Here is a 21833-nt window from a genome sequence, read left to right as displayed (position 1 = left end):
AGAGTGTACTCAGTTCTGCCTTTCTGTTGCTTTCAGTATTCTTTTAAAATACAACAAATTGCTTGTTGAATTTAAAACAAATAATCATTTCTCACATTCTTTTATTGAACAAATTGAACATTGAATTGATAATGACGGGCACTACTAAAAATGAATGACATATGCACTTTAAAGTGCAATTTTCTACTGATATTTTCTTTCAACTAACACAAAAAATCTCGATATGTCGCAACCTTTCGCGATATGTATGTTGTGCCAGTAGATATTGCGATGATGATAAAAAAAACGATATATTGTGCAGCCCTACTGGGCTCGCCACTAGCAGTTATCAGTTGCTCTTCACTGACAAGCAAAGAAAACTACACCATCCTACATGTGAGAAATAGGCCATGCAGTTTCTGAATCTGTCTTCATTTCAGATCGACGACGGTCAGTTAAAAAGATTTCCGTTAGTTTTTGAGAGGCGTCGAGCCGAGCTGTCCGCTCCTCATTTGCATAATGTTGCCTGGATTCAACTTTACGCAAATAAGGAGCGGGCAATTTAAAGCCCTGCTTCGTGAAAGTCCCCGCGACACTACCAGAATGCATTGAATAGTCTGCTCCCACAGAAGCATTGACTTGAATGGCCACGATGCGCGGAAAGGAGGCAAGTAAAGGAACCGGGCATGTAATTGTAGGACCTGGGATTCAGCCATCCTGTCCTGCAAGAAGTTGATAATTAATTTTTAGGTCTAAAACCCGATGTAGTCGCGTTAATAGTTACCATGAATAAACTGGACTTTTTAACAAGATTTAAAAGTGTCGTGAGATGCGAAGAGGTTGGATTTCGCCTGGATGTTACGGAGAAGTTGGTCCCATTCCCTCTTTCTCCGCTAACTAGTTTCTCCCTCCTTCCCTGCTCCCTCTCTTTCTTTGTTTTTCTGTACCCCCTACTCGACCTGTTGCACTGCCAGACATGTGCTGAGGAAACTTTCTGTCCCTTCGCTAATGAGTCTAAGTCCCAGCTGAGCCAGGAGGGCAGGGCGTTCCACCTACGGTAAACTCATTTGCGTAATTGGAGGGGAAGATTTTGGGCAGCTATCAAATTGCACCAATAAGGAGAGAAAGAAAATGGGTCCTTGTTTGTAGAGCGGACACGCGTGTGCACGCAATACACACACACACGCACGCTCACTTTTTCTCCAAAAGAAACCTTTGTCCTGCATGAGCAACTTGATAAGATTACAGGTCTGTTGTGTAACTCGAATCTCTGTGTGTGCGCGTGTGTGTTCGTCATCACCTCCTCGTACCATTGGGAAAGAAATATTTGGGCACAGACGAACCGGTTCTTTGGTTTTAAAGATGTGTGTCGCTGTGTGTGTAACGGAGTTGCGTGCGACACGTACACACGACACACACGTGACAGCAGGGAGCAGCTCTCGGCCGCCACGGTGACACAACCGACGTGATGTCGGACCCGTTGAGTGACTGCTTTGAAACACTGGAATGTGGATTTGTGATAAATACTGCATCCAGTGGCGCCGGCAGGCGTAATCCTGTACGCCCTGTGCGTACATTTTTTTTCCCTGTGAGACACGCAACGCATCTAATGACAACAATGCGTAAATGCGCACAGGAGCAACAGCCGACAGCAGCTCTGTTCTGCTCTCTGCTCCGTTGACAGTACTCATTTTCTCATTAATGACACGTTATTTCACCAACAACCCATCCAATATTAATCAGAACGTTCATTTCTATGACTCCATCTGTAGATAAACTGGTTGCTGGACGGAGCTAGCATGTTGTTTGAATCATGTGTGTTAACATGGACAGAGAGAACAAACGGAAAAATGTTTCGGGGTGGCAGTAGCTCAGTCCGTAGGGAGTTGGGTTGGGAACCGGAGGGTTCAAGTCCCCTTACGGACCAAAGTACAGCAATAGTTGGGTTTGCGGCACAGTCGCAAGGCACTTCATGACAGGACATCAGACACATGATACAAACAAATAGTCCCTACATCAGACTCCGACAGACATAACATGAAGAACATACCTCATCACACACTACAATACTCCATACACCCTTGGGTATGACCCAGCCAGCTAGACATCTAGCTTATTTTGACTGATTTAAGGCTTTTATGGCTTGTGGTACAAAAGAGAATTTGCATCTGTTCTTGGTCAGAAGGGGTGGGCTGAAACGACGCCTAGATGGCAGTAGTTTAAAATGAGATGCCAGGGGGTGTGTGTAGTCACATACAACGTTATTGGCCTTTCTCACCAGTCTGTCTTTGTAAACGTGTTCAATGCTCGGTAGTGTCATCCCAAGTAACTTGCTGGCAGCTGTAACTGTTTTTCTGATTGTCTTTTTCTGTGACTACGTGGCATTTCCGAACCAGCAGATAATACAGCAAGTTAAAACACTCAATAAAAGCAGTATAAAACACTGCGTGGACTGGTAGCTGGAGAGATGCCAGTTTATGCTCTTGAGCAAGGCACCGAACCCAACCGCTCGGTGCGCCTGTCCAGCAGTCGCAGCCCCCTCACTCTGACATCTCTCCATTTGTGCATGTATAGGACCTGAGCATGTGTGTGTGTGTGTGTGTGTGTGTGTGTGTGTGTGTGTGTGTGTGTGTTTGTTTCAGGCCTGTGTGTAGTGTGTTGACAAACAGAGAGTACATTGTAATTGGAATCTATAGAAAGTATAACTTAAATTGCGTTTATGAATATATTTTATGATCTGGTCATCATGATATGATAAAAGTACACTAGGAGCACACTCTCATACACATTGCATTTTTATAACAACAGCTCATTTCTGGCGCAGTACACCGCTTCGGCGGGCGGACGGTTTTTGTGCGTACTATGAAATAGAATCCTGAAGTGTATTTTAAAGATTTTACACAGAATTTACACAGGTAAGTTGTGTTACAAAGACTCAAACTAGATATTGATTTGATTTTAAGGTGTGATTTTTGTGGACTAGAAGAAGAGAGTATTTCTTTCTGCGGGATTCTGCGATCTTTTTTCCCCACTGTATATACAGTACCAGTCAAAGGTGTGGACACACTTTCCCATTCACTCCAATGAGAAAGTGTTTCCAAACTTTTCACTCGTACTGTATATAAGAATGTTCTGGAATGGACGTGGACAAACTTTCTAAAAAGGAAAACCTAAGATAAATGTTGAAATAAATATGTTTGATGTGATGCTTTTTTTTTTGTCAAGATAAGATTGAAAATAACATGATGTACAGTATATTATACAACTATTTATTATTTTTGGAAAATGTAATAGCCATAGGAAAAAAAATATTAGGAACCAAGCCAACTTTCCTGCACTTTATTAATGAATTTCAGCAATATAGCACCATTTTATTTCATAGTAAAAACAAAAAAGCCATTAAAGGGGCGCTATGCAGTTTTGGCCATTTCTTCGCTGTTTTCTCGCTTTTTGCTGGCAGGTTTCTCTATAGAGCTCCCCCTAATGCTTCGGAATAGATATTTGGCAGCTCTTATGTTTACTTGTGTCTGACTCCTCGCTCGGTCAGTCTGCCGTTTCCTCTTTCTCTGTTCCTCCGACAATGCTTTCCTAGCTTTCTGCTTCTTCTTTTCAACTCAGCCATGACAATAGTGTGAAAAACTCCATCGCTACCTTGTTGGCCGGTTCCTGAATGGGCGTATGTGTGCAGTGCCGTGAAGCAATTCGTTACATGGCGAGACCTGATATCATGTGATACTTCCTGACGCTGAGGCCGGTGGCTCGCCGGCCCAAAGTTGCAAGGGTGGTTTTTCCGCTCACAGGAGCTAGGGGGGAGCGATACGACCACCATTCAACTCGAAAAAAGTCATATAACCATTCCAATGACTCCAAAGCTGTTCAGTTAAGGTAAATTAAGCTAAAAAAACTGCATAGTTCCCCTTTAAGACCTTTAAGTTATTAAATGATTATAGTATGAAATGATATGACACAAACTCTTGCATTATTAAACTTAATTGTATTTATTTTATTTCTGGTATTGTGTTTTCTTTTGTTCCTGTTTTGTAATGTCTATTCTATGTATATGTTTGTACCTTTTGGATATGAACTTCTGTCCAATAAAGAATTAATTGGAAACAAATAAACACTGGAATGTGTTTGCAGGTTTGTCCACGTGTGCTGTGATGCCAAGTGTTTCTGTGATGCCAAGTGTTTTCTTGCGCCAGCAAAAAGCGAGAAAACAGCAAAGAAATGGCCAAAACTGCATAGCGCCCCTTTAATGGCTTTTTTGTTTTTACTATGAAATAAAATGGTGCTATATTGCTGAAATTCATTAATAAAGTGCAGGAAAGTTGGCTTGGTTCCTAATATTTTTTTTCCTATGGCTATTACATTTTCCAAAAATAATAAATAGTTGTATAATATACTGTACATCATGTTATTTTCAATCTTGACAAAAAAAAAAGCATCACATCAAACATATTCTGTGATCAGAAACACTTGACGGTGTCGTGACGACATCTTATTACAAGTATTAATATTTCATCTCTGGCTTACATTTCCCACTGACGTCCCTGCCAAGTCAAACTGACTCTGTCAACACAGCGCAATCAGTCAGAAAGTCTAGTGTGTGAGTGGAATTCGCGCTGTACTTCAAGGACTGTGTTTTAACTGGCAGCGGTCCACATGAAGATACTGTTCTATTGAACTCTAATTCTTTGTGAAGTCATTTTTCAAGTATATTTTCTGTTTTCAGGCTCCGAAATGTGAGCAAGATGTGTTTTTTTTTTCTTTCCTTTAACCCTTGTAACGTGTTAGAAAGCTGCACACATTTTTTGGTGTTATCGGGTCAAATTTGACCCGTGATTTAACTCAGCCCAAAATACAATATAAATATAAAACAATGATTATCATCCAATTTTGTTTTTCACCTCATAGCTAACTTAGTATGCATTGACTTGCATTTAAAACACTGTTTTAAACACTATGTCTTCTTTTTGGCCAAATGGACCATTCATCTTAAAGTGCCCATATTATGCTCATTTTCAGGTTCATAATTGTATTTTGAGGTTGTACAAGAATAGGTTTACATGGTTTAATTTTCAAAAAACACCATATTTTTGTTGTACTGCACATTGCTGCAGCTCCTCTTTTCACCCTGTGTTCAGGTCTCTGTTTTAGCTACAGAGTGAGACCTCCCACTGCTGTAACATCTTTGTTGGGATTCACACATGCGCAGTAGCTAGGTAAGGATCATGTCAGCTAGCTAGCTGTTCTACTTCGGCCTGTACAAGGCAGGATTAGCCAGGAGACTTCTTCTAAACGAGGGCACACTTCCAACTTTGCGTGGAATACCTGCAGAACAGGGACATGGAAGTAGTTCTTTTGTAGATTATGGTGAACTAGTGTGTGTTGTAGCAGTGTTTTGCCATTGAGAACGAGGGGGCTAACGGCTAGCATGGTTTAGCCCCTTCGTTTCGGCTAGTGACGTAGAAAGCCGTGCAGATTTTGAACAGCTCACCCGGAGACTGAAGGCAGGACACATTCAGAAACTGTTTCTCACTCAAAACAGCATGGATGTTTTTTTCCAAGTTTGTATGCGTGTGGAAGCACCAGAGACACAAAATATCACTCCAAATCCCAGAAAAAGTGTTTTTTTTCATAATATGGGCACTTTAAAATTAATTATTTTTCTGAAACAATTAATTGTACACCATCATTTTGGAATTGTTACATCTCTATTATAAATATCTGTCCGTTTCACTTAATCTAACGTAGGCCGACCTCCAGCTGAGTGCATCCTACTGTGCATGACCCGTGTTTGTGTTTGTTTTCCATCTACCTCTCGTCGCAGTAGGTGAACTTCATGTCCATGCTGTGTCGGCTCAGGAAGGTCTTGCTGTCCAGCGGCGTGTCGATGTTGGACGGGTGTGCGATGGGTTCGCACATCAGGACAGCGCAGGTGAGCGGCGGCTCTTTGTAGCCACACAGCACTCGGGGAGGGCAGCTGTTGTACATCTTCAGGTGTCCGGTGCAGTGCAACACCTGGAGGGACAAACGGAATTTACACAGTTTAGCAATAAAGCTGAAGGTTTGGAAGGATACGCGATACTAAGGAGGCAATTCGGTCGGTGCCTAAAAAGTATGGAATTCGGTACCCCAGCCCTACTGTTCACACCATGTTCAAAGCGTGACAATGGGGCTGCAAACTGCCTCAATTTTCTTTCTTTTGTTTTGTGGCATTTTAGCCCTTTTTTTGACAGGACAGCTTAGACTTGAAAGGGGAGAGAGACAGGGGGAATGACATGCAGCAAAGGGCCGCAGGTCGGAACCAAACCCGTGTCCGCTGCGTCGAGTACTGAGCCTCTGTATCTGGGCGCACGCTCTACCAGGTGAGCTACCCAGGCGCCCCCAAACTGCTTCATTTTAAGGCGGCACAAGCCAAAACAGTTGGACGCTGATGATCTATTGCACGGCCAACTAAAGTAATGTCTGCATTGGTTAGGGTGTGTTTCTTGTATTACCCTGCACACACACACACACACACAACCTGTGCAGATGTTGCAGATGTGCTGGCTTGTAGCTGCAGCAGCTCTGTCTTACCTTCCAGCTGGCTGACTTGAGGTTGACGGTACGTCCTCTGTTGGTCACCGTGCATTTCATCCTCATGAAGAAATCTCGCTCAGTGCTCAGCTCTTTGCCTTTTTTAGCGGAGCCACTGCCTGCAACACACACAGCCACAAGGGGGGAGGGGGGAGGGGGGGTGGGGTGGGGTGGTTCAACATTACTCCTGCGGTACAATGTGCTCTATGTTGCCATAAAGTCATCAACTGAATCTGACGGCGTATATGGAAGAACACAAGTAATTGAATTACTCAGTTTATGTTGTTGTATTTTTGGTGAATTCACATTTTTCTGTCATTAACATAGCCATAAAGAATCTTTTAATTTATGAAATTGCACTTAACCTCGCTCCAGTCTTATTTTAAAGTGATACAGACTAAATTAAAAAGGTTCTGAATTGTAAAACTCAAAGCCTTTAAACCTCATGCTTCTTCTTTGCAACTTTCACTTTTAGAAGACATGTTTAACCTTCAGTGAAACGCTTTTGTCTGATTTTTAAATCAAAGCATAAAAATGGGTGAATATTTGACGTGTGAAAGTAACAGGACATTCCACCCACAGTATAACCGTTTAATCCAAAATGATGAAACGACTAAACCGAAGCCGAGACACATCAATAATAACAGAAAGAAAATCTAATTCAAACCTCCCCTTATCAGTCTTTTCCCTTATGTAACAAACTGCTGAGGTCACACACACACACACACACACACACACACACACACACACACACACGCACGCACATGTGAAATTGGGCCTAGTTGTTACATCACAAGGTCAGAGTTCGGCCTCGGAGCTGCAGCCACAGAGCAAAGTGGTGAAGTGTGTCTTTTGTTACTCTCCACACTCACAAGTGTGCCTTTATCTTCTTGTGGTTACACAAAAAGTACTCACTGAATAAAACGTGTGTGTGTGTGTGTGTGTGTGTGTGTGTGTAAAAGTGTGTGTAAAAGTGTGCTAAGGGAAAGGAAATACAACATATACAGTATTGTGTGTGTAAGAGAGAGAGATAGAGAGAGCATTATTTTCTCATACAAACGTTCTTCTGCTACAGACCCTACATACAACATACCATGTTCCCTATCTGCCCCAGATGATCCCAGACCCTCTCCGCGTCCCAACTCGCTCACAGCTTTTATCTCTCTCACTCACACACACACACACACACACACACACACACACACACACACACACACACACACACCTCTACTGTATCTCTCTTTAGGTTCCTGTCCATATGGTCTCTGACCTTCTGTTCCTGTGTTTGTTGGTCACTTGTTGTTGAGACAGACATTACACCACACCATGTGGTATGTTTTTTTGCATTGTTTGCCTTGGATTAATTTCTGTCTCACAAACGGAAGCGCGGGGGAACAGAACTTTAAATGAGGATATAGGGGCCCATGCCGGACATTATAGATATTTAAGGTTTCAGAGGTTCCAAGAATTGCAAGCAGAACCTCCTGTCCTGGGGGTGGGGGGGGAGGGGGGGCCTACCCACAGCAGAGAGCATGATCAGTCCGTGTACAGTAAAGGCTATGAGTCTGTGTTTCCTTATTTGACAGAAATATATATGCATTTGCCGGTTATTTCCCACAATTTGATAAACAATAATGTATAATATGCTTGAGCAAATAAACCCCAATTAACAAAACTGGTTCAAATGAATATTAATATTTAAATAAATCACCAGGAGAGTCCGGTACAGGCTGACTCTGACGATTAAACTGAGATTAGCTCTCATATTCAAGTTCATGTTCTGCTTGCTCAACGGTTGGTTGGTAAATTGCTCTTTACTGGAGGTTTCCACCGAATGCAGAACGTCTGTGGACCAGCTCCGCTGCATATTGGCTCGGTGCTCCGCCGTCCGTCAATACCCACCAGGTCCGGATTTGTTGCGTAACGACTGCAGCCATGACTGACAGCTGAAGTCACGAGGACCCACAAGATCTTGCGAATTCACGTAGAACAGAACCACAAAACCAACAACAGTTTGTTTCCATCCAGAGGAGTAGAGTGGAAACAAGTCGGTGCTGTGTTTTCAAGGTGTAGTGCAGGGAAATATGATCCGCCGTGAGCACGGTGTATTTTATTTTGAAAATTAACCGGATTTTTTAATTTTGCTTCTGTGCTCGACTTCCTGTCCCTCACTATCTGCCGTGTGCTGAATTGCTGCGGAGCTCTCCGGCGTCCGGCAAAAATAGAAGCTCTGCGTATCTGCTCCGGAGGGCTGGGACCGCCGGAGCTGGGACGGAGTCGGGACGCAGATGTTCTGCAGTCAGTGGAAATCCACACACTGACTTTAATGGAAACCTAATGACTCCGCCGCCGTTCTGGAGCACATCCGCAGACGTTCCGCATCCGGTGGAAATTGGGGGTTAAACACATTTAGAAAAGATTTGAATTGCTATTTTTATTCTCAATTCTCATTTTCTTTTTGCTATGTCTATGCATTGTTAAACCTGGTATTACAGTTTGGCCTTATGCCTCTGCCTCTATACTGTCAATACGGTTTTTAGACACAAGTCTCTAAAAACAAAAATTATTTTTGGGGAACATCAACGGAAACGCTACGCACATAACCAGTGGCGGGTTGGATTTTGAGTCCGGTTTGAATCGCTGGAAAACTACGGTAACTGAGGTAAGGAAGTTTAGATAAACTAGCTAATTAATAAAACTTGACATGCTTTGCTCGTATATCACTACAAGGTTGACTTAGCTGACACAGTGGCCTAAGAAGTGTTGCGCGCCTCATGTATATTATGGCCTAATGTTTGTCACAATAATGTTAACAAACGTTAACGTTACCCTTAAGTGAAATTCATCATTCCTGTGAATTTAAAACCATTGTTTTATTTGACGCCTTTGCTGCCCTGGCATTTGGTCTCAAAAAACACATGAAGAAACGAAGATTTAAAGTAGTTTCTGAATAAAGAAGGGTGTGAGAATGATACAGTACATGTCAAAGAAATTCAGAATGACGGCGAGATTTGTTTATGGAAAACGGCTGGAATGGAGGTCGTCTGAATTGACGACCGTTTATTTACTGGATAATCGCCACAGCAAACTTCGAGCTAGCAAGGTGCTCGCTGAAAATGTCAAATTTTGAAGAAAATTTGGATCGTGCAACAAGGCAGCCCTGCTTGGTTCGTTCGCGGAATGATTGTAAAAATGTACAAAGAATATTTGGTTACACTTTACTTGAAGGTATCTACATAAGAGTGACATGACACTGTCATGAACGTGTCATAAACATTATAAACAAGTCAAACGTTTATGACATAACGCTTCTTTTAGTAAGTGTCATTCGGTTGTTGTCATGACAAGTTAGGGTTAGGGTTAGAGTGAGGGTTAGGGTTAGGGTTCATGTGTTCATGACAGTGTCATGTCACTCTTATGTAGATACCTTCAAGAAAAGTGTTACCGAATATGTTTAGGGCATTTCCTCTCTAACTGGGACATTTTGGGACTGATTGGCGGGATTGCTGTGGACGACGTTCACATGGCGATCCACTGGTAAGAGCAGATGGCGTTTAACCATGTATCAGCTAATTTAAATAGCTCACGTTACTGTATTGTGTCAACAGTTCACTTCATTTAATATTGTATGTGGCATTTTCTTTTGCGGGTTGCAAATGTTCCACCAAAACAAGTTCTTTCCCGAGATTATTTAGCAGAGCCACCGTCACTGCGTCCGGAGCTTAGCACCGCCCAAGACGATTGTGATTGGTTTAAAGACAAACAACCCAGAGCGTTTTTTTTTTTCTTCTCCCATCCCAGAATGCAGCTGTGGAGGGGCCAGACCTTCCTGGGCAGCGCTCTGGAGGTAAAACTGCCAATGCGAGACTAGGATGGAGGTAAAAACAACATGGAGGGCACGTGAGGAATGAGGATAACAGGAGATTGTGTGCTGACCAGATGTCTTCAGGCTGAGGTTTTCTCTGATCTCCTCGTGGTCGCACGGATGGGTGAAGTCAAAGATGCTCTGACCAGTGAGGTCCACCTGAAAAAACAAAAACAACTACTTGAAATATAAAAATGAACAAGCATATTATCATAACATTTTTCACATGTCAGACTTGTCCCAGTCTCAACGCTGCATCAGGCTTAAAGACATGCTGTGTTTTCCATTTATGGCTGCAGCAACAGTGGTTTTGTAAAAGAAAAAAAGAGGAGCAGGAGCGCTTCTGGTTTCCTTTTAACCACCGGTGCTCATGGGAGGGAATAAAGTACACGGAAAGGAGGAAGAATTATGACTAAAAAAAGTCATTAAAAAAAAAATGTCCAGGCACTCAAGGTTGGTTACAAAAAGTGATAAAAGGCCTTTAAAGTGCTCATATTATGCTAAATTTCAGGTCCATAATTGTATTTAGAGGTGATATCAGAATAGGTTTACATGGTTTAGTTTTCAAAAAACACCATATTTTTGTTGTACTGCACATTGCTGCAGCTCCTCTTTTCACCCTGTGTGTTGAGCTCTCTGTTTTAGCTACAGAGTGAGACATCTCACTTCTGCTCTATCTTTGATGTGACTCGCACATGCTCAGTAGCTAGGTAAGGACTACTAGCCAGTCAGAAGCAGAGTATGAGGACGTGCCCTGACAGTAGCTAGGTAAGGACTACTAGCCAGTCAGAAGCAGAGTATGAGGGCGTGCCCTGACAGTACTTAGGTAAGGACTACTAGCCAGTCAGAAGCAGAGTATGAGGGCGTGCCCTGACAGCACCTAGGTAAGGACTACTAGCCAGTCAGAAGCAGAGTATGAAGGCGTGCCCTGACAGTAGCTAGGTAAGGACTACTAGCCAGTCAGAAGTAGAGTATGAGGGCGTGCCATGTTAGCAGCTAGGTGAGCATTATAACGTGTGTTCCAAAGTGACCACGTTTGTCTCTGAAGTAAAGGCTGGACTACAATAGAGCTGTTTGGAGCAGTTTGTGAACAGTGTTTTCTGTTGGAGATGGTAAGTCCCTTTGGGGGGGACTTTGGGCTTTTTCACTTTGTAAACCTATAACGTGCACAAAAAAGATAGATGACACAATAAAGGAAAGGGGAAAAGCCAAAAAAGCATAATATGAGCACTTTAATTAACAGGACAAGACATAAAAAATACACCGATGTGTATCGGCTTGAGCCTTCCTCAGGGTGTTGTGAGGCAACAGTGGTTTGTTGGGGAGCAGCAGAGCTGCAAAAAATAAAGATGTGATTTCTTGTGATCTTGTTATCTTTTATGTTGATTTTAAACGTCTGGCTTTATAACAAGGTCTTATTCTCTAACAGATTTGTTGTTGAGATGTACATGATTGCTAAAAAAAAAAAAAAAAAAAAAAAACATCCCCAAAATGGTGTAATGTTTTGAATATGCAGAACATTTTGATCAACACAGGAAAATAATTAAATAACAATAAAAATGTTCCTTTACAAAAATAAAAGACATTTGCACCATCAATTGATGGAGAACAATTCACCAGAATGTAGGAAATAAAGTGTTTGACGCTTAACATTTACCAGGGGAGAATCCCCACACATACTCCCGGTTATAATGCCCCTCCCAACCCCCCAATTTAGCACAAGTAGACAATTTAACGTCAAGTAGACGATACATTATCGTTTATTGATTTCGACATTTCCGACCGTACTTGAAGGCAGCTTCATACATGTTTTGAGCCCGCTGAACAGTTAGTTTTACATCTGTTGGGGAGTGGGTTGTTGAAACACAAAAAGAGCTCCACATTTTGATATCTTATTGATTATTTTATCTTTTTTATCTTATTGATTATTTCTAGTATATTTCTTGTATTTTCTGTATTTGTGTGTGTGTGTGTGTGTGTGTGTGTGTGTGTGTGTGTGTGTGTGTGTGTGTGTGTGTGTGAGAGTATGTGTGTATTTATAACTTGCTGCTGTAATTTCTCAATTTGGGATTAATAAAGCCCATCTATCCATCTATCTATCCATCTATCTATCTATCCATCCATCCATCCATCCATCCATCCATGGGTAAATGTCAGCTCTTCTCTGATTTGCTTTTGAAGCTGCTGCCAGAGAATAAAAAAAAGCGCTGAGTGTGTTTAGAGTCGAACCTCAGTGTCTGGCCTGAACACACACGGCTGGTATGAGAGGTATTTCACGCAAACACAACAGGCTCGTCTGACCGACACTTTACATCCGTGTCTCTGACTCGGACCATCTGTCTGGGTTACTGTAGTCCTAAAATAATACAACATTATCCTGTCTGCACCACTCGGGGCCGAGCGCCGGACCTGGGGGCCACAGAGCCTTCTCTCCCAAACACATCCGGGGGGGTGCACCAACCTGCCCACATTCAGATCACAAGTCATAGCTCACCTTTTTAGAGCTGCTTTCAATGTTTGACCAATCTTTTTTTGTCCAATGGAATAAAACCACCATGAAGACTGTCAATTAGGGCCGGACGATTAATCCAAAATGTATCGACATCGAAATTCTGAAGCTGTCATCGACGTATTTTTCCCTTGACGATAATTTCCATCATTTTCATAAAACTAAAATGTGACTTTTTTTCATTACAAGCAATGTGTGCTTTCATTTAAATTTTTTACACGTTCAATAAATTGCCATAATAGTTCCCGCTTTGTGTTTCCTTTCATTTTTTTTAAAATCCCAAAAACAAGCACTTTTGAATTAGTACTCACCTTCAATATTTGAGCCTATTTACTGAACAAGCCTTGCCAATGAACTATGACGACAAAAAAACAACGAATCCCAAAAAAATTTAATTATCGTTCATTTATTGTTATCGAGGTAAAATGTGCAATTAATCGTGATTTTGATTTTAAGTCATATTGTGCAGCCCTACTGTCAATCATCTTGGTATCCCTGCACCGACCATTTGCACTGTGCTGATCTTTGTACATACATACATACAACAGATTTATATCGAAATACCTCGAAAAATATATTTTTAAACTGCAAGATCCACACTTCATTTTATCTTACGTTATTAACTTATCTGTGTGTGTGTGTATATATATATATATATATATATATATATATATATATATATATATATATATATATTAGTTAACCTGACCAATTTATGCATTTGATTAATAATGTTGCTATGTTACACAGCTCTGTTTACACTTTATTCTAGAAAGTTTTTACTTATTGTATGTACATTTTTGATTTTATTTCACACTTGCTTTGGCATTGTAAACATCTGTTTCCCATGCCAAGAAAGTCCCTTTGAAATTGAGTTGAGTTCAATGACACTGTGTACGACCGAGTTTTTTTTAGGGGGGGGGGGGGGTTTACATGCTGAACTGAAAACAAATCCCACTGACTCTGTTAGAGTGGGGTTATAAAGGCTGTCTGCACGGCGCGTCTGTTTTTGTTCTAATCCTTGTGTTCTTTCATGTTTGCGTACCTGCGTGAGCCCCATGAATTTGTTGATGTTCTCGGACAGGAATATCATGTCGCCGTCGGACGTTACCAGGGTGATGAAGCCCTCCAGGGACTTCAGGTACTGGCTGTCCATCTGTGCGTCCTCTGCACTGTTACTACCACCGCTGCTGCTGCTGCTGCTGCAACAGCCTGGAGGGAGAGATAGAAAACAAGGTGGGTTACACTCACTTAATGTTTCTCTCACTCCATGCTGGTTATGAATGTGTATGTGTTTCTGTGTCTGCGTTTCTGGGTCTGTGTGTCTGCGCACACACATGCACATCAGCCTTGTTTTCCTTCTTGAAGCTTTGGCTCTGAGCCAAAATAAACCAGTGCAGCTTCTTCCTGCGTCTCAGGCCCCTCCCAATCCCCGACCCTGACAAATTACACCCAAAACCACACAAGCATTCATAATAGCTGTCCACTTTTTTTAGAACGTAACTTATAAGTTACGTTACGTTTCTTCTTATGATTATGCTCAAATATGTACAATGCAGTATCCAAACATTTACACACAGAGACTCCAGTGTGTCCACGATGTCTGGTTGCAGAGCTAATTATAAAAACAAACAGCTAGCACCTAGCTGGCCCTAGCTCAAGAGGGTGTGTGTGTCTGTCTGTCTGTGTGTGTGTGTGTGTGTGTGTGTGTGTGTGTGTGTGTGTGTGTGTGTGTGTGTGTGTGTGGACGGACGGTGGCTTCATGCCGAACAAAGCCCAGTAGCCGATGGGGGTGGGGGGGTGCTTGCAATTCCTCCAGTGTGCTTCCCTGAGATAAGAGGGGCCAGTTCTCAAGGCTCCCGGCGAGGCCTGGGGCTTGAGTTTGGAGCCGAGCCCAGATCGCGTTAACCCCCGGGGGGAGCCTGAAGCTTTCTCATGGGCCTCGGGGAGCCCGTAGGGAGACTCTCAGGGCCCGGTCAGAAGACCAGCGGCACCTTTGGCCTACATACTTAAGCTGTGATTACCAGTCATTCGGACTGAGTTCTACTTTTCTTCTCTCTGTTGTTCTTTGGTTGTGTAACCGCCCTCGTTTCAAAATAAAAGGGTGCAGAAAAGAGAGTCACTGATAGGGATAGCTGCTGTCAGATAATTACTTCCTCTCCATTTTTGACATTTGTTCTGTGGTTCTGGACAGAATAAAGTGACAGGACAGCGGGGTCATATCAGACTCTCACAGTATGTGACTTAGTTCTCTGATTCATGCTTTTTCTGTGCCTCCCTTTTCTTCTCCGTTTGCCATTCCGTATGCCTGCTCTCTTAACAGTTTAAAACCTTAAAAAGACAAACTTTAAAGTGTATAACTCGTAACAAAAACAGTCAGAGGAAACCCTGTTAATGTCAACTACTGTCTGATCGGCACTACGCTCATTTAAGATAGGTTCATGTGGGAACTATTTTCTTTCCACCAAACTACACCCGCCATCCGTATCACCGCGCAGAAGCAAGTGACAAGTCCCATGGACGAGAGGCTCGTGGTCCGACATTGATAGCTTGTGGAGATTAGTTCATAGCTAGTCTCGCATTGCCAGACCTTCCTCCACGGCGCTGTGGAGGAGGGTCTGGCTAGTCCACACAGCATTCTGGGATGGGAGTAAAACGTGCTCTGGTTTATTGCCATTTATTTAAACCAATCACAATCGTCTTGGGCATCGGTAAGAGCCGTGGTGCCGCTGCTAAATGGCCTCGAAAAGGAACTTGTTTTGGTGGAACATGTGTACGTTCAAAAGTTGTTTTAGTCGACAGAAAACTCAGATTGGACAGATAGTCTAGCTAGCTGTCTGGATTTACCCTGCAGAGATCTGAGGAGCAGTTAACCATAGTCCTCATAATTTGAAACTAGAAAATATTTACACTTAAGAAGCTGGAATGAGAGAATTTGAACTCTTCTCATAAAAAAGGACTCAAACCGTCTATCAAAATAGTTGGGGATTAATTTAATAGTTGACATCTATTCGTTTAAAAGGTCCCATGGCATAAAAAAATTCACTTTATGAGGTTTTTTAACATTAATATGAGTTCCCCCAGCCTGCCTATGGTCCCCCAGTGGCTAGAAATGGTGATAGGTGTAAACTGAGCCCTGGGTATCCTGCTCTGCCTTTGAGAAAATGAAAGCTCAGATGGGCCGATCTGGAATCTTCCCTTTATGACGTCATAAGGGGAAAGGTTACCTCCCCTTTCTCTGCTTTGCCCGCCCAGAGAATTTGGCAGTTTCAAACGCCAACACAGAGAAAGCAGAAGGTAATGGACATCTAGCCGAAAATAAGGACATACGGCGGAATTTCCGGTGGCAACGGAGCAATCACGGACGTGGAAAATCGTGGATATAGATTAGTTTATAGCTAAACGATACGAGCTCACCTGAGCTAGCTAACGCTACAGCTCAGCCAATAAGGACGCCATTAATGCTTTCATCTCGCACTATAAAAAGCACGAGCCTCTCATCCATGTGTACACTTCTTTCTGCGCGGAGGTACGGCTGGCCAGTGTAGTACTGTATAAAGAAAATAAATCCTTCATGAAATTGCTCACAACCAGGTCTGTGGATATAATTAGTGTTGGGCATCGTTTGGATTTTAACAAATTCCGATTCCGATTCCGGTTCTTATCGATGCTCGATTCCGATTCTTTGAGGGATGGAGTTGAAACGGGTCACATGCTTATAGCAGATAAGAGGAAAATGTTATTTTGATTTAATGGTGGTTTATAAGCCACACCAGAGCGCTGCTTACTGTGCTCTACGGCTGCAACACAACAAGCGCCTGGAAGTACGGTGGCTGCTACAGAAACCAAAACTTGCGGCTGTCAAATTTGGAACCGATGATTGGAACCACATTTTCCAAACGATTCCGATAAAAAAAAAAAAAAACAACGATTGCACTGGAATTGTAATTTTTGAAACGATTCCAAGTTGGAAAGTGTTCTCGATGCCCAATGCTAGTCATGATTTCTGGAGAGAGTCCAAATGTTTCAAATGTATTTTTTTGGCGCTTCGAGCTAACAAGCCTATCAATCTAGTTCCATTTTTAGAGACATTGAACTGATCTTTCTTTCTCTTTCATATATTTTTTGTCCAACACTGGGCCGCTCACGCCAAAACTATCTAGACTGATAGCAGTACAGGTAGGAGGACTAATGTGTATCTTTGATTTTGGGATGAACTGTCGACTTTAACGACGAGAGAAAGCAGAGGGGTTAAAAACTGTGTCAACAAAATGATGTCTAACTTTTGTGTTTTTGTTTAATAGTTAAAATCAGAGGAACGTTTGTTGATGGATAATCACAGACTGTCAAAGTTTAGTCAGAATAATGCTATGAAATGGAATAAAACAGAAAATTCAATGAAAGTGGTGCACTGATCCTTAATTTAACTTTTAAAGAGCTTTTTATGGCACCATCCATTATATATGTGGGCAATTAGGTTGAAAGAAACCCACATTTCTGATATACAAACTTTGAAAACGGGTCAAATTTGACCCTCGGACAACATGACGGTTAAGTCAAACTCATCAGGGAGAAATATAGCCCAATCAGCTTTTGAGTACCTCCTAATCTGTACATCACTGTTCTATGGGTCCCAACTGAGCTTACATTACATAAGAAGGGTGTTCCCTACAGCCGCTTGCATATGTGCTGTTGGGTGCATATACAGTATTTGTGTGTGTGTGTGTGTGTGTGTGTGTGTGTGTGTGTGTGTGTGTGTGTGTGTGTATATATATGCGCGTTTGGCGCCAGGGCAGCCGGGTGTTATGGCTAGCAGGGGTGATGCCAGCATCGGCAGAACGATGGGCAGAGCTCTGTGCTTCCTCTCCAATCTCTCCCTTCCATCACGGAGCAATCAGACCAGCCCGATAACACTCTCTATCTGCTGCTGCATCTCAGCGCTCTGCCCTCCCCGTCCTCTCCTGCGCTCTCGCCCACTGCTCTCCTACCCTCTTTACCTTTACTCCTCCGCCGCCTCTATCCTCTCTCTCCCCATTTCTTCTTGCCTCCTGCTTATCCTCATTCCAGTGGTGGAAGAAAGTGTTCAGATCCCTTACTTAAGCAAAAGTACTACAGGTTTTTTTTCCGATTGCTAAACGACACTAGTCACAACTGAAGCCACATGTGCAACACTAACTACAGTCTGCATTACCAACAGTCACCTGAGCTAACCAGTTCACATCACCTGCAAAACTGAGACAACACACACTGTCACTCAGAACACACTGAGAGTACACACACTAGCGTACAGAAACACCAATACAGAAATTACAAACTTTCTCATCTTTACAGTTTGAACAATTTAAGTGACTTCACACTAATCAATATTTTCTATAAGACAAGAGTGAAATTATTTTCTTTCCTTCATTTTATAAGTTTTGAGGTAAACAAGAATGAATGAAAATCCTCAGTTTGATTACCTACAGTAAAAATATATATATATATATTTTGTCTATAGTAATTTACGTAATTACTGGAAATGTTGCAAACTAAAAGGTACGTAGATCAAGTTTTACAAGTTTTTTTATCAACAAATTTGATGTCTTCTCTTGCCATGAACCTACATCATCTCTAAATACAAATGATTGTGGTGTTCCCATTGCTTACACCTCCATTACTTTGTGAAAAACGTTAGGTGCACAGTTTTACTATAGTAAAGGTAGTGTTTTTCAATTTTTTTTATAGCTGTGTATGTAATGTCAGACATGGAGCTCAGCGTAAATTATTTCAGGAAGACTTCAAATAACTTCAATCACCACTCTCTCTTCCTAAAACAAATCAGCTGTTTAGAGGCATTCACTTTTCTGTTAAACCAATCAAAATCGGCCATGAAATTCACGAGAACAATCACAGCATTACATCCCTGCTTTAAATCAGTTCTCTCTGTTGCTGTCAGTTGTCATTTCAGGCAAAGCGTGTAACCCTCTCCTCCTCCCCTTCCACCTCCAGTCACCATCACCCACGGCACCCTGAGTCCTCCTCCGGCAGACCGCTCCCGTCCACTCCTTTGGTCTGGTCTTCACCGCCGCCACCACCAGTGTCTAGACCCCATCGAGGGGAATTGTCCTGTTTCTTACCCCTTTAAAAGATTATTTTACAACGATGGAGTCTAATCTCCAAAGACTCTTTACATTTCATTATGCATATGTACAATAAACCTTTGCATATCTGCAACAAAGTCTCTCCTGATTCAATTCAATTCAATTTTATTTATAGTATCAAATCATAACAAGAGTTATCTCGAGACACTTTACAGATAGAGTAGGTCTAGACCACACTCTGTAATTTACAAAGCCCCAACTATTAAAGTGGTTGCCTCAAGAGCAAGCATTAGCAGTAGCTATTGCGACAGTGGCGAGGAAAAACTCCCTTTTAGGAAGAAACCTGGGACAGACCCAGACTCTTGATAGGCGGTGTCTGACGGCACCAGTTGGGGGTGTGGTGAACGGTGGCAATAATAGTCACAATAAAGATAGTAGAAGAAGATAGTCCTGACTGAAATCTTACCTGGACATATTGGTATCTTTGCTCTTTTACGTGTTCACTGTTTCTCTCAAATGGTACAATGTATAACCGTTTCATTCTTATTTGGTGTTTCTTTATTTCTAAAAGAGGCTTTATGAGCCTTCCCTACATACTGTATAGTATGTGTGCACTAACAAGTCTAAAACAAGAAACCATTGCAATCAGCAGTGTTTGAAAGGCACCAGACTTAAATCTATTCTGTTTTCAATGTGTGGTTAAAAGTTTTGACAGCAGTGTTAGCATTTGAATAACGTGCTGTAAATCCACAGCGTTGTGCACGTTGTGGTTAAAGTGATGGGATAAGTGTGTAGAGTTTTGAAAACTGTGTTCAAGCAATGAAAAACGAGCTAGAGATTGGTCCACATGAACTGCTGCTGTGCAGACTGGAGTTAGAGTTTTGCACGTTACTCCAGTTGTGCCTACTGTCGTTTAGTAATTGAAAAAAACTGTAATACAAGGTACCCCCAGGATTCCACAAGGTAAAGAAAATACTTTTTAAGACCTTTTAAATACCATTTAGAATGAAATCTAATACTTCATGAACATATAGGCCTGTCACGATAACACATTTTGCTGGACGATAAATTGTCCCTGAAATTATTGCGATAAACGATAATATTGTCGTTCTGAGACCATTTTCATCTAATATAATGATAATGGTAAAATAATGCAGGTACACCTTTTCAAAGATCAATAAACTTTTATTTCTAAAGAATATTTAACACTGGAACTGGAAGACATTTTAAATAGCCGCAATAAATGAATAAAACAACCAAAAACAATAAATAAAATGGACTTTCCATCTCTGTAAGTAAAATTATGTAAGTATCATCAGGAAAATGTACTTGAAGTATTAAACTTTTTTATTTTTTAAAAACTGGAAACAATCACAACTGTTCTGTCAATCAACTAAGTGTTTAATCGTCTCAGTCGTACTTGCAGGCCGTTATACTGTTGCAAACATCTTAATGTGTAAAGTAACTAGTAACTAAAGCTGTCAGATGAATATAGTGGAGTAAAAAGTACAATTTCTCTCTGAAATGTAGCGGATATGTCGTCCTTGCACAGCGTATAAAAAAATAAAAAAAAGGTGACCCTGACGTTTTTCAGCTTCTACTTTTAGTTGATTTACCATTTCTGATAAATTGTTTTCTGCATGTAAATAAACCATCACTGACACACTGACATAAAGTGTCTCAACAGTTGGCTTATTGGTGTTCTGTTTTTTTCTTTTCACTAAAGGTTTGGGTAAGCGTTTTAGGTTACTTCCTAAATTCTCCAGCGTTTTAAAGCTTTAGTGCGTACCTTTTTGATATTAATGAACGTCCGTTCCATTCAAGCCATTGCCAAAGGAGTTGCTACAAAGCTAATTAAGACTATCAGCTCCACACAACTCTCTCTGGATTTCTCAGTATGACTATGTTCAGAAGATTGTATCGTCCGGCGACACAGAAACTCGAGTGAAGATAATGACCTCTTCTGAAGAGTCCATCAAGTTTTTTTAATCCTGTGTGTCCTCCTTGGCTACTAGCAACTGCATGGTGGAGGGGTGGGGGGTGGTGCACAATCACAGAAGCCTTGTATCATGTGGACGTGCCGGCAGTGTTGTTGTTATTACTTAGAATTCCTCATGGGGGCAACAGAAACTACGCACTATAGCTTTAATGATGTCCTGCCACACGAAACCGTTTTATCTAGCATTTTTTGAAATATGTTAGGTCCATATGTGTTTGTGTTATGTGGTGAATGTGAAAATGAACTGCTACCTCCTCTGTCAGCTCTAGCCACTGAAAAGAAATAAGCGGAGAAATCAGGCCAATTACAAAAGCTGGTCAGTCTGACATGGTGTTGCCTGAGCTCATTACTATTCATGAGCTCGCCCAGTTGCGCTGGGTAAAGGATGCTGATAGTCAGGCTCTCATTGGCTAGCTGTTAGCCAATCAGAGTCAAGCCGCTTAGCTCGTTCAATATTAATGAGAACTGGCACAAATCGAGCTGAGTCTTCCTGCAGGCTTTCTATAGCACGCCAGAATGGCTTGAAACAAGGTAACCAAGGCATTTTTTTCCACAGACATTACCACAAAGTAATGAAATACGTGTGGCAGGGCACCTTATAAGACCCTGGTATCGGAGAATTTAGGAAGTAACATAAAACGATTACCCAAACCTCTAAAGAAAAGAAAAACCAGATCACCAATAAGCTAACTGTTGAGACACTTTAAGTCAGTGTAACAGTGATGGTTTATTTACATGCAGCAAACAAATGATAAGAAATGGTAAATCAACTACACAGTAAACCTCTTGAATCTTTAAAGGGTCAGTTCACCCAAATTATAA

General features: G+C 41.7%; 1 protein-coding gene across 1 annotated transcript in view; it reads right to left on the bottom strand.

Annotated features, from left to right (window-relative positions):
* Window positions 1-21833, bottom strand: part of epas1b (endothelial PAS domain protein 1b) — an 85076-nt gene that overhangs the window by 19319 nt on the left and 43924 nt on the right. The window contains exons 3-6 of the mRNA XM_031316086.1: window positions 13978-14144; window positions 10495-10582; window positions 6559-6677; window positions 5798-6000 (exon numbers count right to left, since the gene is read on the bottom strand). Coding sequence (XP_031171946.1) covers window positions 5798-6000; window positions 6559-6677; window positions 10495-10582; window positions 13978-14144 — 577 coding nt within the window. The remainder of the gene's footprint in view (window positions 1-5797; window positions 6001-6558; window positions 6678-10494; window positions 10583-13977; window positions 14145-21833) is intronic.

The sequence above is a fragment of the Sander lucioperca genome, chromosome 15, assembly GCF_008315115.2.
Source record: "Sander lucioperca isolate FBNREF2018 chromosome 15, SLUC_FBN_1.2, whole genome shotgun sequence".
In the NCBI taxonomy this organism is placed as follows: domain Eukaryota; kingdom Metazoa; phylum Chordata; class Actinopteri; order Perciformes; family Percidae; genus Sander; species Sander lucioperca.
Note: the sequence above shows the minus strand (reverse complement) of the source record. Positions and strands in the feature narration are given on the sequence as shown.